The 13,353-nt window shown below is 40.8% G+C and overlaps 1 protein-coding gene across 4 annotated transcripts in view; it reads left to right on the top strand.

Moving 5' to 3' along the window:
• MGAT5 (alpha-1,6-mannosylglycoprotein 6-beta-N-acetylglucosaminyltransferase) overlaps positions 1-13,353 on the top strand; it is a 116,781-nt gene that overhangs the window by 93,734 nt on the left and 9,694 nt on the right. For all 4 annotated transcript variants that reach the window (XM_082763171.1, XM_082763173.1, XM_082763172.1 and 1 more), the window contains 4 exons: positions 577-726; positions 7,169-7,315; positions 10,604-10,720; positions 11,569-11,643. In XM_082763171.1, the coding sequence (XP_082619297.1) occupies positions 577-726; positions 7,169-7,315; positions 10,604-10,720; positions 11,569-11,643 (489 nt within the window). The remainder of the gene's footprint in view (positions 1-576; positions 727-7,168; positions 7,316-10,603; positions 10,721-11,568; positions 11,644-13,353) is intronic.

The following is a 13,353-nucleotide window of genomic DNA, read 5'->3' as shown; positions in this document are numbered from 1 at the left end:
TCTGGGTCTTTTCCAAAATGCTTTTTAAAACTTTAGGTAATTTGGATATTTGGAGGTATCTTGTGATTCAGATACCACGTACTTAGATAAGAATGTGTTTTCATTTGGCAGGAGTGCAGCTTACCAGGTGAAATTCACCCTTTTCTTCACAAAGATGATGAACAATAATGAATTTTGTTTCATCTGTGACTAAAGCAGAATGACAATTTGATTTCTCTTTTTTTCTTCCTTTTAGGACAAGTGTTGTTTAGGCAGTGCTAAGAATACAGCTATCTGGTGACCTATTTTTGGTCCAGTTGGAAGTTAATAGGACCTTGATATTTATTTATACATACACTATGAAACAAAAAAAGCTGCAGTTCTCTTCCAAACTAGTAACAAAGAAAATTAATGATGTATGAAATATCAGATATTGTAGGAACCATGTAAAAAAAAAAAAAAAAGAAGCAGGATGTAAGGAACCATGTTAAAAAAAAAAAAAAAAATATATATATATATATATATATATAAAAGAAGCTTCTTCCCTTTCTAGCTTCTGCTTGAAACGTGTAAAATATTTTACTGTTGCTGTTGCAGGATAAGAAGGCTTATCTGGACGTCATTCACACCTATATGGAAGTCCATGGAACTGTTCACGGGACAAGCACAATGTATATTCCTGGCTATGTAAAAAACCACGGTATACTCAGTGGGCGGGATTTGCAGTTTCTGCTGAGAGAAACCAAGGTAAGTTGGTAAAGGAGAAATGGCAAAAATAGCTAAAGATAGACAGTATCTGAAGTACATGAATCTCACCTCCTACGATTGCGCTCCTAATTTTAAAGTACTGGAAAAATAAATGACCAATAAAAAGGAGATTTAACTGTCTTCTGTATGCTAAGAATACATTTTTCATCATGTCCGTGTTTTGTGGATTGACAGCAGTTCCTAGAAAATCAGGACCACAACCTACAGTCTGAGAGAGATGCTTAACAACCAACTTGAAAAATGTGGATGAATGCATTTTTCAGTTTCCTAAATGTGATATTCAGCTCAAGATTACCAGCTAAGAGTATAGTTTTAGATCTGTAATGTGAAAGTTAAGCATTATCCAAAAGACATGCAATAGAAATGGTTGCTCTGCCCTACCAATGACTTTAACCTAGACTAATCCTACTCTCTAGGGTAGAAAAGAAAGAAGGCAAGCACTTCATGCTCGATTCAGTTCTTTCCTCTGTTCCAGTTGTGCAGAGACAGAGAAAAACATTGTGTGCTTTTTGTGGTATGCTTTGCCTGTGGCCCCGTGGTCAAGGGAGCTCAAGATAAAGGACAGTGTATATATTTAAATAAATAAATTTTTGTCCAGGAAATCAGAATACTTTGTTGGATTTTCAATGTCATTCCCATAATCTTTGTGGAACACTTTACAACATTAAAATGCTTTAGTAGACTACCTTTAAGTAGAATGTTTAACTTTCAGTTGCTGAAATAAATGGGTCGTGTTTAAAATGAGCAAAAATATATGGAACTTACTCTCCATTGCTGATGGTTCCTTGCTGTGCACTTTTACTGAAAGAATCTATTAAAGAAGAAAAGAAAAAGCAAGTACTTTTCCAGTCTTCCCACACAACTGTAGAGATCTCCTTTTTGAAATATTTGGGAAAATGATGGTAATTTGACATCTCTGTGTGACAGCTGTTGGCAAATTATGACTTTTTAAAGGCAACCACTGGGTGTATGTACTTGATGCATACAGATACACATAATGTTGCAGATTAAAAAGTCAACATTTACTTTCATCATAGATAATACTGAGATTACACAGCTTTCACCTTCATGGAGTCTGAAATCACTGTGTTAATCATAGTACTAACGTGGGTAGAATATTGACATAGTAATAACCCCAAGTACAAACAATGACTTCTTTCTGGAAAAAACTGCGTTCTGTTCACCAAAATAGTAAAATAAGCTAATGAGCTTCTTATTGAGTTGCTGAACTCTAAATTTGCAAAGAACAGTTCATAATACTAGTTATATTTGAGTAAGTCTTGATCTTGAATTCTTTTTTGTCTGTCTTACATGTGTTACAATAAAAAACTTGATTTTCATTGTTAACTGGATAGCTCATCTAGTTATTGGTTACATTTGCTGTATGCTAAAATGCAACATAAAGACACAGTTTAGGACAAGTCAAAGTTAATGCATACTATGCAGTTTACACAGGGTTTTATGACAGAAAGTAGTGAGACTAGCTTTACTCCATCCTTTGACTAGTAATTGCAAGACTGAATGGAAGATACTAACTTGTGACAGTGAAGTACTCCTGTGCTCAATAAGTTCCTTATTTTTCACAAACTATATTTCTGTGAGAAGTGTGGATCCAAGCTGGAGCGTTTTCAGAGCCCTATGGGCATTTTAATGATTTTCTATACAATTGGTGTGTTGTTGGATTTTTTTTTTTTTTCCTCCTATCATTGAGGAAAGTTCTTTGAAAACTTACAGTTCTTTTTCTTTTTAGCTGGATGACTTGTTTAAAGGAACTTGCACCTGTCGACTTACTTTCCACTGCCTTGTTTTGCCCTTAGACAGTGAAATACCAATAGGTAACAGTCATGATTCTTGATCGGAGCTTTGCAATCCCAAAAATTGGTCCCTAAAGTAGTTGGTACAGTACATAGTTATTCTTGAAAGCATGCAGCTGCCGTTTTCTTCTAGAGTACGTTACAAAGCAATGTATTTCAGAATAAGTATGCTTTTCAAGCAGGAGGGGGCTGTTTGAGATTCATCGTGGCTAGCTCAGCTGTGCAGTGCGTGACACAAAGTGGAGATGCCAACAGCTCCTGATGAGAAGGTGGAGAGCCATTCATCACGTCAGAGGAAAATAGGGTAGGCAAGCTGGCAGCCTTCCTGCCAACTTAGCTGACTTCCAGCCAAGTGGGCAGCTGGAGGAGTTGGACCAGGCTGTCTTGGAGAACCAGTACTGAATTTTTGAAGAACACTCCTCCTTTAGAGAAAGTTTCAGATGCAAGTTTTTGCTTCCAGTCACTGAGCATTTTTGAGGGAGTCCAAATTCTTCTATTAAATGGATTTTACATTTTCTGAATGGTGATTCATAAAAGCAGGACCAGTACCCTGTTGAGGCGGTTTAGGAAAATTCCTGCTGTGGCGTTGGCTAAGTTTAAATAGGGAAATGAACTTTTACATTTTTTTTCTTATATTGCCTTTTAGGATGTAATATACTTTCACACACTTCACAAAATCAGCTGCATAGACATTTAACTAGTGAATCTATTCTAAAGGAGTTTCAATCTCAAAAGGATTGACTTTTTTCAGAAAGCATTGTATATTCTTGAGGAAAATATAGCAAGATAGTTAACAATAGTCTTTGTTGCATGTCTCTTTCTGTTGTTCGGAAGAAAATGTATGAAGTAGTTCAGTAAGGAGGCATACAAAAGTGGTGATAAACCCACCAGCCCAATAGAATAAATTAAATGAACTGCACTAACATTAAAAAGAGGAGAAGAAAAGATAAACACTCCTGTTCATGGAAGTATAGCACTTAGTCTCTGGAATATGAAATACTTCTCTTAAATATTGAGCTATTCAGGACTATACAGTTGCAACATTCATTCCTCATTTTATTCTTTTGCCCGTAAATGAGAAAGAGACTATTTGTTCAAGTACTTGTTTTAATAATGGTCCAATCTGTTTCTGTGAACTCTGTGGATAAATTGCTTAGTGTCAACTGAATGTCACTGGTTTTAAAGAATACAGATTTTTTTTTAAATCTGCTTTTTCATGGGAGTGGTTGTAAAGCCCTCGTTGAGTTGGATGTCATGTCAGGGAAGTTTCCATTGAGCTACTACACCATGAAGAGAATGCCAACACTGGGATCAGACAAGTGGCGTCTTGGCTGATGTGGTGCTTGCTGGCCAGCTCCAGAGCCTGAAATTTCCTAACAGGGATTCAGTTCACTGCAAATGCAGAAAAGGTTCCTAAGGAGCTTTTCCTATGAAAACCAAAGTATTCCGGCTGAAAGGTTTCAACTCCTGCTTTATTTGTTTCACTTGGGCAAGTGAGACCCTGCTTTTGATTCATGCAGCCCTACAGGTACGGCTGGGTAGCAGACCTTGCAGACAGGGAAGTGGTTTTAAAACATACACGCGGAAGACAAAAAAAAACAAAACCACCCTGATGCTAATAATCTTTCTACATCTGCATTTTTCTGCTGTTATCTCCTGTAGATACACTTTCATAAACTCCTCCTGACAATCATCTTGTATGTGGCATAAGCATACACCACCTGCTGTGGCATGTGCCCACTGGAAGCGCTGTGTTAATAATAACAGTGTGACTGTCAAAAACATTTTAAAGTTCAGAAAAATGCTCACACAGAACGAGATGCTTTCAAGAACCAACCCACCAGTGGAGTACAAAGGAATTCCACTCTGCCTAGTAATCTGGCTCCAGCTAATAAAGCAAGGTCAGGACTGTTTCTGAACATCGTGTAGCCACAGCTACGTTATCAACCCGGATTGGAAGCTTTGCTTTATGGACCTCCAGGTGTGGGGTGAAGGTGCCTGTCCTCTGCAGGCTGTGTTATCGGGCACAGCACCTGGTGAGAGAGCACCCTGGAAACCATGGTCAGGAGCCTTATGTGGAGGCAGCAGAGTGCATTTATGTCAGAAAACAGTGGAAACGCCGTCTGCTCCTAACCTGCCATTTCTGGGGGAGGGCGCCTTCTCTTCCACACAGCCTTATCTGTACTGAGGATGGATGGTACTTTGCTGGTAGCTGACAGTAGTTGTCCATTTTTAGTCTTTGTTGTTTCTACTGCATGTTTTGCCTTCTTTTTCCATTAGTGACTTGCAGCATTTCTATTACATGCCTTTAGGAAGTACCTTGAGGGATTGTTTTAGCCTTTTGGGAAGTAACAAGTTGCATGTAATTCAAAGGATTAGCAAATTAGAGCATCATGCCAATGAGTTACGGAAAGGACCTGAGTTCTCTAATGCTTGCCTTATGAATCCTAATGAATGTGGCTTTCTTGGAGCAATTAAGATAGTCCTCAGCTTTGATCTTTATCCCGTACAACAATACTTACCAAGGAACTTTTGTAAGGCCAGTTTTCAGGAGCAGGGTGGAGATTCAGTTTGGCTATCTCAGCTGAGCTGATGAAGGTGTTGTGATGGTGACTAACAGAAGACTTTGGAGGGCTGCAAGTAGGAGCTTGGGACTGCGAGCAGCAGCAACCTTGGACTCGGGGCCGGCAGGCAGCACACACAGACCCAGCATCCTAGCCATGAGGAGCATCCTTCTTTATTTCTTCAAAGGTGTGGTGCTGCTTAGAAGTAAGGTTTGAAAATGGATGTGAAACAGGTGGTAGGCTATTTATTATAGATTAAGTGTTGACAGTGTGCTCTGTGCTGTCAAAACACAAAAACACATTTCTTTCCCCATGGAGCTTCCTCCTAAACAAACGGACCAGTCAGACACAAAACTGTTCAGCAGTGCACAGCAGCAGTTTATCAGAAAAGTGAAGGACGAAGCAAACAAACCAGCCTTCTCTGCATAACAGGCAGATACTGGATCATGGGAGAATTGGTGCTTCAGGTGGTTCTAATTGCTGGTTCTCATCTGGTTGTCTGCTTGAACTAGGGAGTAGTTAAAAAATAATAATAATGACAACAGTAACATCCTATGTGCAGATTGCATGAAATGGTTTCACATCTGTAATTCGTTCTTTTCAAGAAACTGGAGTTCCTTTAAATTAAGCCTCGAGGTGAATGTCAGTATGTAACTTTTTTTTTTTTCTGGCAAAAAGGTGATGTATCTTATGCCATATATAAAAACCCAAATTTACATAATCTAGCTTTAGTGGAGCGAGGCTTTCAGATCTGTTTTTATCAGCCACTGGAGAGTTTTCTGCAAGATTTCTCAGCAAGATAGCTGAGAAACATTTTGCAAGTGGGTGACTTTTTTTTTAACCTGAAAATTGGAAACTGAAAGACCAATCTTCAGCTCTGTGCAGTGAAAATTGCATGCTCTCAAACGAGGTGAGAGGTGTTAACTTTCTTTTTAGCCAGCCAACTTGGAATTTGTGCTGTTGTCGTGGGTCAGAGAGGAGCAAGGCTGCAGTGCCTGCACCCAGCCCGACGTGCATCGATGCTTCCAGGTTAGCTCCTGGAAGGGCCCTTCGGTTGGGAATATCCTGTTACTAGGTGTCAATGCCATGTTGCAGAAAACTTCATGTAGAATAGTATAATTTGAATGGTTCTAAGTTATGAGTACTTGATTCTAATAGTGACGAAGATTCCCTTTTGTTTTGAAAAAAATGGGCAGCTCTATAATGTATGTATGTACGTGAAGTCATTCAGCGGTGCTGGGAGCTTGCTGGTATCAGAGCTTTTCATCTCCCATTACACACAGACTTCCAAATAAAAATATTTAATTCAGGGGGTTTAATTATGCTAGGCCAAGAAAAGGTTCAAGATCTAAATAAATGCTGTGCCACTGACAGAATATTACATTTCTTTGCATGAGGACAAACGCTGCCTTTTTGGAGCACCTGTGATCTCAGCTGACAACAAGGATGGCTTTGCGGTGCATTTTTTTCTCCTTCCATTTGCCTTGGGGGCACTGAATCCACCTAAGCCTATGCAAGCCCTTGCTGACTAGTTACAGTCTCTTCAGCTGCTGTTTGCTGCCATCTACCGTTTTAATTAGACTTAATCAGTCTGGCAGGAGCATGGTCGTACTGGCAAACCAGCAAGTTGGCTGATGTGGGGGAGAGGGGGAAGACAGTCGTGTAGCTGTTCGGGGAGGTCACTGCAGTAAAACCTGGACCTGCAAGAGAGCCCAGCAGCTTCGTGTGAATGCTAATCAAACCACCAAATGACTTCTTTCCCCTCTCCTGCCCCCAAAAAATGAAAGAGTCTGTTGTTGCCTCAGCCAAATGTAAAAACACTCAGCTCATTACAGAAGATTTTGGTCAGATGTTTGACGAGACATTCCAGTACTGCTCGGGTGTGAGGGAGTGAGCCACTGGATCCCTCCCATTTTCTTCTTAACATTAAGTTCTCTTAGGCTTGTACATTTTGAATGTGTTATTGTTTAGTTTATGTTAATTCTTAGCTTTCAATTTTTGTGAAGAACAAAATTAAGGTAGGCCATGTTTTCTATTTTTCAGCTCTTTGTTGGTCTTGGATTTCCATATGAAGGGCCTGCTCCTTTAGAAGCTATTGCTAATGGATGTGCTTTTCTGAATTTAAGATTTAATCCACCAAAAAGTAGCAAAAACACAGAGTTTTTCAAAGGCAAGCCTACACTCCGAGAGGTAAGCTTTGTTAATATTGGTAATTCCTGTATTGAAAATTTTTGTGGGTTTCTTTTTAGTAACACAATATAGGAAAAGTTGCATAAATGTTCACAATTAGTAGCGAAAAGTGTACAACTGTCATTTTCCTTAGCCATCAATGGGATTGTCAGTCCTTATTTCTAAAGCTTAATAAAAAATTCACTCCCATACTGTTAAGCTTTACTTCTGTGTCTGTCTGTGCATTCTGCTAATACTTGTTGAGAGACCATAAACAGGAATTTCATTAGGACACCTGATGTTCTGAGCTGAACAGGTAGGACACCATCTCTGGAGGCGTTCAAAGGAGGTGTAGATGTGGTGCTTAGGGGCATGGCCCGGGGGTGGACTGGGCAGTGCTAGGTAAATGGTTGGGCTTGGTGGTCTTAGAGCAAGGACTTTTCCAACCGAGGTAACTCTAAGCTTCTGTGTCCTGTGATGCTGATGCATCATTGGAAAGTTTTTGTTTGGCTGAGGAAATGTTACTGTATACTTTTCGGGAAGTGAATAGGTATTTAAGTAAATGAGAAAAACAGTATTTGCAGGTCACTGTGTATGTTTTGGGATTTTTTTCCTTCAGAAAAAATTCCACTCAAGGCACTGTTGTGTGCTGGTATTAACACTAACAACCCACTGCATTTGTGGTTGAACACTGAATAAATTTGGAGAACTGATTCTTCAAGAGAACAGGAAAACCAAACCTCAAGGTTTCATAACAGCCAGGGTGTTAAGACTCCAGTAAGGGAAAAACAATGCTAAGGAAGCCAGCCCCTCATCCTGGCACTGATAACATAAGATTTTTCTTCTTTGGTGTAGGTAAAATTCAGCACTTGCAAACATCTGATATTCACGTAGCCATTTCTGACATGAACACTTTTACTTGGGGCCGTTCCTCAGCAGTGTGTGTGTATGTGTCTATTTTCTTTCCGTGCTTGCCTGAAGGACAGCTCTGTGGTAACACTCGGGTGATGTGAAGCACGCACAGCAGTATTTCCCAGGAGAAGTTGCACTTGGGCTTTACAAACTGTGCACTGAGCAGTGCCAGGTAGCTCATGAGCATAGGACAGCTTCCCATTTAAAACCATGAACATGAGTTACTCACAACTTTGTGTGCCAGGGCTGTGGCCATCGTTCAGCTCATTACACACTCAGCAGGTACAGGACACTGAGTCCAAACTGACCCCTGCTCACAGCTCCCATTGCTAACGAAGGAGATCGCAGTAAGAAGTCCATTTAAACCTCCTCCTTGGCACCTTTTGAAGCTTTCCTTCCCTGAGCTGCTCAGCGGTGTGTCTCTTTTTCCAGTTGTTCTGTGCCCAGACGCTGGAACCAGCCAGGCCCAGTAAATCATCAGGACCCACCCAACCCAGCAGGAATCGTAGCACAGGGAGCGCCGTGCTAAATCCTGCCGGCTTCTGTCGGCTGGAACAGAAATGCCGTGCGCCTGACCACACAAAAGTCATCCCTGTTGGCAGCTCTGCTACAAAACAGTATAATGGGCGTTTGTCACAAACGTGGCTCCGTTCACGTGCGTAGCTGATCTATCGTAAGCGCAGCCTCTGCTGGAACTGCCACGGCTGCCTTTAGATCCAATCGCCTCTTACCCTGGTGCTGGTTCGTAGGAATCAAGGAAGTCCTTACAATACAATACCTCTGCCGGTGTTTTTAGGCTGTAAAGGAGAACAGGAGCTTGTGTAATTCTGCAAATTAATTATCTTCAAGTTGGTCTATGAATAAAGTTTATATTTAGTAGAGTGCAGGAACCATTGCGAGTCACTGTATCTCTTGTTCAGGTGGGATTTATTTAGTGGATCTGGGGCAGGAGGTGGCCAGGTTCCCTTCTGCTCCTGAGATGGGGTCCTCTAGCAAAAACTCCATATAAAAGCTGGAAAAGACCAGAAAAAGGGGAAATAAAACACGGTATGCTAAATCTAGTCAAAATGTGTTTGGTGGGTGCAGTTTCTTTCTCTACAGAAATCATTTTCTGCTTTTAGGAAGAAGGAAAAGAGACTTTCAATTAGAAATTCCAAATGCATTTATGAGAACTCTTAGGGGCTTTTACCGTAGCCAGGAGAAGTATCTCGTGAACACACGAAACGTTACGCCTCAGCTCATTAAATCATTTCAGTATTAGGAAATAATACATTTTGAAAGAGCAGGTACAGAATAACCTGTGCAGTAAAACCTGGTGAGAACGGGAGCAGTGACTGGCCTGAGAAGTGCAACTCTTCATCGGCCAGATCAGGTCTGGCCGAGGTGGTAGAGGAAAGGGTGGGCTGAAGCCTAATGCTGAAAGCTTTGTGGTACTTACCATGCTGTCTGTATTCATATTTTTAAGGGTACAATAGGTGGGTTTTTTGTGATCCCACGTATAATTGTAAGACTGATTACTTTTGTCCACAAACTAAATGCAATGGGCAAATTTGCAAATTTAGTTCCTTGTGTTCACTAAAGCAAGAGAGCAAGCATGGTGTATTTTTTAGCATCATGCATAGAGCGGCAGGTGTACAAAAATTGTCTATGACTAATCTATCCTGCAGTTTTCTGTGTTTATTTTGAAAAGTTTTCTTCTGAGACCAGTGTGAAACGTTCCCCTCTCTTCTGCAGCTTTTCCTTCCCTTCGGTGTGTTCCCTTGCGTGTTCATTTCACTCCCATGAGCCTGTCACCAAATATACCCTCAGTGCTGTCCTGCTAGTTCTGAAGCATCTAACAAGCAATCTCTGATAGCGCTTTTCTCTGTTATCTACTTGAGTATTTATTGAAATTGTTTTCCGACAAAGGGGTGAGCACAATGCAGTTAACCCTTCCTGAGGTCAGATCACGCTTGCAGTAGCAGCAGCAAGAGTCAGAACTCATCCGAAGCCATAGAAATGGTCATTTGCTACTCATGGAAGTTTACAATTGCTTGAAATTTGGGGAGATGGAGCAAGGACACAGTCTGGAGGTGGGACAGGGCAGGGATGACAGCTCTGGGGGATAGTCACGTGGGACCAGCCTGGAGTGGTAGCAACTGCTGCTGAGACAACGGGCGGCTTTCTGCCAGGGGGCCTTAGCCCAGTTCCTATTCAGTTTTCCAGCTACAGTTGCTCTCTAAATTGTAAACTCAAAAAAAATCTGAAAGATAGCTCAGAAGGAATGAAGTTGACTTCTCAGTTCTAGCAGAACCCCTGGGTTAGTGGAGCACATCCTATCTGTTCAGTCTGGTGAAGGGAGAGAGGAAATGATATCCTGAAACTGGAATTTTTACCGATGTCATTTCTTCCTTTCAGTTAACGTCTCAGCATCCCTATGCTGAAGTTTACATTGGGAAGCCCCATGTCTGGACTGTGGACATCAATGATCTTTCTGAAGTTGAGAGGGCTGTGAAATCAATTTTGAATCAAAAGGTGAGAAATGTATTCTCGATTTGTAATCAACACCTGAGAGCGTATAATGGAACATGCGTAGGCTTCCGTAATGTTAGTCTAATTAAAGGGCTGTGCTTTGTAGGTTATTGGGGAAAAAATGTTGTCTTTACAACCCTATGGTATCTAGTTATCATGATTTTGTACTAGACAAGTCAGTTTTCTACCTGAATTTAAAAAAAAAAAAAAAAAAACACAGTGAATTTGGATAGAAGTACGAATTTTGCATGTAATTTATAAAGCAATACATATTGTCTGTGCATTCAGTAAGGTTTCCTTGTTGATTCTTAGAGCAGTGCAGGCTGTCCAAGCACGTACTTAACTATTTTGACTGATTTTATAGCCTTAACATAACGGCCACTGAAGTGCCTATACACTTGCAGCATGGGATTCTAATCAGAGCACTTTCAAAAGAAACAAAAAGTTTGAAAAAATGTTGACAGCATGTTCAAAGGTATCATGTTCTTTTTGTGTCTCAATGTTTTGTTTTTTCACTTAAACTCCTAGAGCTGAAAGTTAGTTAAAACAGGAGCCCTAGTATCCAGAAGGGTCTCAGGGTAGTTTTATATCTATTACTTTGCAATAAACCCTGAAGTTCCAGCATTTGACATCTCCTTAAAGATAGTCACTGAGCAACTTTATAGCCATTACAATGGAGTAAAAATCAGCTCAAACTGCTGCTGACTCTGTACAATTGTGGTTTGTTAAGGAGTATATTTTCATTTATTTTTGCTTCTATAACGTAGTATTTGGAATACAAGCTGCTACCACAGTGCAACACGATGCTGATTTGAACAAAAATCTCTAACCTTAACACACTGTTTCAACAGATTGACCCCTATTTGCCCTATGAATTTACGTGTGAGGGAATGCTTCAGAGGATGAATGCATTTATTGAAAGACAGGTATGAACTTTTAGACTTTTATTGTGGGAAAATCTTCATGTTGGAAAGGGAAGACCCTCTCAGTTCTAAATCTTCTTAATGCTGCTGCTGTTCAAGTCAAAATGAACTTAACTGTGCAGTCTGTGGCTGGGCGGTTGCTTGGTCTGCTGAGGTTCCACTGGCAGTCTACAGGTATGGGGACGTTCACTTTTGTGTACGTGGCTCATAAAGCTCCTACCAGGCACTGTACCACTGGGATTTTTTTGTATACACAGAGGATGTTGAGCAGTTAAGATAGCGTGCTGGCTACTAAAATATTCATTCTGCATTTCAGTTTTGGCACTGGGTTCTGATTTGTCCATGAATGTCTGATTTGCCATATGTCTTTGCAAAAAATGGGTATACTTGTTTGTATTTCAGGATTTACAGGAGCTTTTAAAATTATATAACCGTATATACACATTTATACAAAGAACCTTCCTTCTTCTGGTATTGTATCGAAGCAGACAGGCAAAGTAATTTTTCAGCATGTACGTGGCCACTTTTACAGCTGGCATTGTTGGTGTGTACGCACAAAGCACCTCTGGACCATGAAGTGTCACATAAATATCAAGATAATTTTGTGATGTGTTTGCTTGGTCTCCTGCCAAAACCAGATCTGTTGCCAATGCCAACTTTCCCTTTTGTCCTGGCTGCTGCAGGAGAGTGATAAGAATAAACTATATCTCTGTTATGCCAATTGACTTCCGGAGTTTCTTTCAGGAGCTCTGGATGGGCTCCCGTACCTTTATTTCTGAAGATGACAGTGTTACAGGCAGTAGTAAAGAATAACATGGCGTCAGATCAAAAGTTCAGTTAACATAGCATAGCTACTTCCAACTTCCTGCCAATAAACACTTCGATGTTTTTTGCTGCTGTGCTGATGCTGTAGCCTGTAGAAATACCTCTGCTGCTGTTGATTCTTCTGAGTTAGCTGTAAATGAGATTTTTGGTCAATAAGGGAGAAATGGAGCTCCATAAAACGGAGCTCCATACAACAAAGATAGAGTCAATGTAGAGAGAGCATCTTTGGGCAAAACTGTTTCTTTCCCCTCTACACCTCTCCTGAGGACTAAGCCCTGATCTTTAGTGCAAGGCCCTCAGAAATAAATACAGCAGTATCATTTTGTTCACTGCTTTGACTAATTGTCAACAACTGTTGTTATTTCACAGCCACCAGGATGCTCAAGTACCATTACTAGCTCTATGTACTTAGTGTTGTGCCTGCCATGTCAGATGAAGCAAAACAAAAAAAAAACATTTTTTTTTTTTTTTTTAAAGAGTTTGGGGTTGGATGCAGGCAGAACAGCATCCTCCTTTGTCAGCAGCAGCTTACTTAGTGGGCTAAGTGCCTCACCTTAAAATTGTGGTTATAGGTGGAGTATAAACACCACCTCTGGTGAACCTTCACCTCTGGTTTTGCATAGCATCTTTTCTTTATTTAACCCTTACATGTGTCTGATTGTGGGGCAAGCCAGACTGGGGTGAAGTTACCACTTCGGTTGCCTGCTGTGGTTGATCAGGAAACCAGATGGTGACAGCCGAGTGCAGCACGGCTACAGCACAGCCGTGTGTGTGCTGCTACCTGCAGGGGCAACGTCCTGAGACATGCTTACAGGCAGCGTGTGCTGGGGAAGCCTTCCCACTGAGCTACGGACCAGAAATGGGAGGCTTGGCATTTTCGCCAAGAAA

Source organism: Aythya marila (assembly GCF_965140915.1).
Source record: "Aythya marila genome assembly, chromosome: 6".
NCBI lineage: Eukaryota > Metazoa > Chordata > Aves > Anseriformes > Anatidae > Aythya > Aythya marila.
The sequence above is the reverse complement of the archived record's forward strand: the minus strand, read 5'-3'. Positions and strand labels throughout refer to the sequence as shown.